This window comes from Hydra vulgaris, chromosome 15 (genome assembly GCF_038396675.1).
Source record: "Hydra vulgaris chromosome 15, alternate assembly HydraT2T_AEP".
Lineage (NCBI taxonomy): Eukaryota > Metazoa > Cnidaria > Hydrozoa > Anthoathecata > Hydridae > Hydra > Hydra vulgaris.
The window spans coordinates 24,663,031-24,666,879 of NC_088934.1; the positions used below are offsets into that span (position 1 = coordinate 24,663,031).

A 3,849-nucleotide genomic window follows, 5' to 3' on the forward strand; every position below is an offset into this window, starting at 1 on the left:
GCTTAATCTTAAGCTTATGCTTGACAATCTGACAATCGAAGAGTTCTCTTTAAAGTCTGTTGACTAAATGATTAGCAAATGTTCACCAGTAAAATACCAAGTTACATCAACTACACCAAAATCAATTTCTTTATTTTGTAGCTTCTGATGTAATGATTTAAAACATGAAATCTATTCAGCAGTTATAATATTCCGGACAGATGAAGATGCTTTAAAAGTTGTTCTTAATGGTGGTGGAAAAGTAGGTATCAAACTAGGCTTGACACATGTGAAAACTGACGGAGGATCGCGAGGCCTTTTATGGCCAAATTTGGTAGCTGTTGGATATCCAGGTGGAAAGCGTCTTTCGCAAACAACTATATCTGGTACATTATCTCGTGGAATGGCATTCATCCAACGATTATATTCTTCTTTTTCAGAAGGAAGCCGAAAAACTTTTTCTTTATTTTGCTTATTGCAATTACCATTACAGTTGGTCATTTTTTAGGCATTCTAGATCGATTTCAGATTCAAACAAGATAATATTTTACTTAATTTGAAAATTAACCAAGATGTCGTTAGAACTTACAAGATAAGCTTAGATTAGCCCACGGCCCCAGGCCCCGATAAACGCGTTTACGAGGCCTGTTAGTACAGATGGCCATGGATTTTTTTCCAAAATTATTTGGGGAGGGGGTCAAGTTTAATAATTTTCGGCAAAGAAACCGGTCGCCCCTCCCAACAATACTGTATCGATGTCGCATCGCATATCTTTCACGATTATTTACTTTTTACACAAAATATTTTTGCATTTTTAAACAAATTTTTGTCACATGTTTTAATTAAGTTTATCTAATAGATAATTTATAGCTATATTAGGATGGTGGAAATTTGGTTAATGGATCAATCTGCTGAGAATCCTTATTTAACTCATAAAAGAAATCCAAACGAAGCGTTACCTGTTGATGAAATTTCCAAGTTAGGTATTTTCTACAAAAAAATGAAAACTGAAGACTATGAAGAAGGTGAGAAGTATTTGGATGACCCAGAACTGATTTCTTTACGGAATGAAAAAAATTATTCCTATTGCGATTTTATTACTGTCTCAGAAAAAGATTTGCCTAATTATGAAGAAAAGATTAAGTTGTTTTTTCAAGAGCATATCCACACTGATGATGAAATTCGATATATCATTGATGGTAGTGGATACTTTGACGTAAAAAATCAAAAATCTGAATGGGTTCGAATTTTTGTTAGTAAAGGAGATTTGTTAAGTTTGCCAGCTGGTATTTATCATAGATTTACAGTTGACGAAAATAAGTACATAAAAGTAATTCGCTTTTTTATTGGAGAACCTGTTTGGACTCCAATATATTTACCTCAGTCTGATAACCTACCAGAAAGAAAAAAATATATTAGAAAGTATCTTGAATCATCATGATTATTAATTATTTTATGACTTTTAATATATGACTTTTACTTTAAATATTAATTAGTTAATTAAGATTTGTTATCTAATATTATTTGTAAAAAAAACAGGTAACAATAAAAGCATCTAATTAGTTTAAAATATATTCAACTTAAAGGAATATTAAATAAAAAATAATGCACTCTTTATATTTCATTTATTCTTTTATAATTTATATCTTTAATTTAATTAGTTATTTTTAGATTTGTTGTATAAGTATATTCTCCTCTACCTAATTATAGGGAGGGGTCAAATAGTTATGGGGAGTAGACACAACAGTAAAAAAAATTATAAGTTGGGATGTTGTAATTGTTAGGGTGGGTGGAGATAGTGTTGATTGGGGAGGGGGTCATTAGATTAGGGAGTTAGGAGTTGAAATTTTTCTTTTAGATTTTTTTCTTTCAAATTTTTAAAAAAAGTTGATTTTTACTCATTATTTATAAGCAATCACGTGGCTTTCTGCAACACCTTTGAGTTTTTAGGCTAAAAAAAAAAGATAACTTATTCGATGATGCTGACACTTCAATTAGGTGTTTATATTTCTCATTGTGAACATGGCTCTCAGTCAGTAGTTCCTTTGTTAGCGACGGATCAGGGCTGGCATGAGTAGGTGTCAAGTGTGTGTGTGTGCAGGGGCTGCAATACAGTTAATTGAGTTAATTGTTAGAGAGGGTGGATGTTTGGAAAAAATTCTTTTTTTGGGGGGGGGGGGTTAATAATTTATTGAAATCAAAGAGATTTTTTCCTAAAGTCTGAGATTAACCCCCCCACACCACTCCCCTACAATTAGGTAGGGGAGAGTATAAGTATTATATATAATCTTTGTGTATGAATGATGTATGTATGTATGAATGTATGTGTACATACATTCATACATACATAGGTATATATATATATATATTCAACAAGTGGATATATATATATCCACTTATATATCTTGTTACATATATATATATCACTTATATATATATATATATATACCACTTATATATATATATATATCCACATATATATATAACAAGTGGATATATATATATCCACTTGTTTCTCCGCGCAGCGGCCTTGGTCGTCAAGGTTCGTGTTTCGGAGTTATAGAGTTGAGAGAGGGTTATAACCACAATTAAGTAGCCTCCTCATCTGTAGTGGCCTTCTGGGCCTTGGGGAGGTGAAATAACAATATATATATATATATATATATATATATATATATATATATATATATATGTATGTATGTATGTATGTATATAAATGTATATATATATGTATGTATATATATATATATATATATATATATATATTTATATATATATATACATATATATATATATATATATATATATATATATATATATATATATATATATATATATATATATATATATATATATATATGTATATATATATATATATATATATATATATATATATATATATATATATATATATATATATATATATATATATATATATATATATATTAGGGATGCACCGATGCATTGGTCTTGGTAATCATTGGCTGATGCTGATTGTTTTAAAAAATCAGTTTTTTATATTTTTGTGTTTTTATATTGTATGCAAAAATATAGTTGTTCCATAAATGAAAATGTGTGAATAAGCCTAAGTTATAATGTAGACATATCTGCAAACACTTAACCTTAAAATATTTCTTGAACCATTTTTTATCAGGAGCTACCTTCATTTAGTGTCTTATAATATAAGAAAGCAATTGTATAACTTAAATTCAAACTATACAAAGAGATATGTTTAAAATCAATAACTGTAAATGTAATGTAAAATGTAAAAAATAGTTTTCTGCCAGATGCTTCTCTTCTTAATATTTTTTTTTTCAAAATTTACAAATTGCTTTGAATGTTAATTTTTATCTATATTTAAAGTTGAAAATTACACTATTTTGATTTTTTTATCTGCAAAGCAACTAAGTCTTAAGCAAACTTAAGCAAATAAGCAAGCTTTAAAATGGCATGGGTATCGGCATCAGTGCACTCCTAATATATATATATATATAGTGCTTATAAAAAAATCAAAACAGTCTAATAAAAATCAAAAATTTTTGGCTTTAAATATAGATAAAAATGAACGTTCAAAGCAATTTGTACATTTTGCAAAATAAAAATATCAAGAAAATATTAGAACATGTTTTTACCTTAGAAACAGTGCTTAAAAAAGTTTGAATATTCAAGTAGAATTTGAGTGCCTAATTTCAATTCTGAGAGAGAAACACTATTGTAATAAATAGTTTAGTTTTTTAAGAGAAATCAACTTATACGACTTGAATATTTTTATAAAATTACTTGAAGATTAATTAAAACTAATAACAGCTCATACAAAAATTTAAATACAATCATGTTATTACTCTTAGTAAATTTTATGTTATTTTTGAA

The 3,849-nt window shown here is 27.7% G+C and overlaps 1 protein-coding gene across 1 annotated transcript; it reads left to right on the forward strand.

The window, feature by feature from the left end:
* The first annotated feature begins 704 nt into the window (after positions 1-704).
* LOC136091322 (acireductone dioxygenase-like) lies at positions 705-1,649 on the forward strand. The gene has a single exon (XM_065818740.1). It carries the CDS (start codon positions 860-862, stop codon positions 1,418-1,420), a length of 561 nt encoding a protein of 186 aa, XP_065674812.1. The 5' UTR covers positions 705-859; the 3' UTR covers positions 1,421-1,649.
* The last annotated feature ends 2,200 nt before the right edge of the window (positions 1,650-3,849 follow it).

Coding starts and splice junctions, on each gene's coding strand:
- LOC136091322 (XM_065818740.1), top strand. CDS start 860: ATGGTGGAAATTTGGTTAATGGATCAATCTGCTGAGAATCCTTATTTA.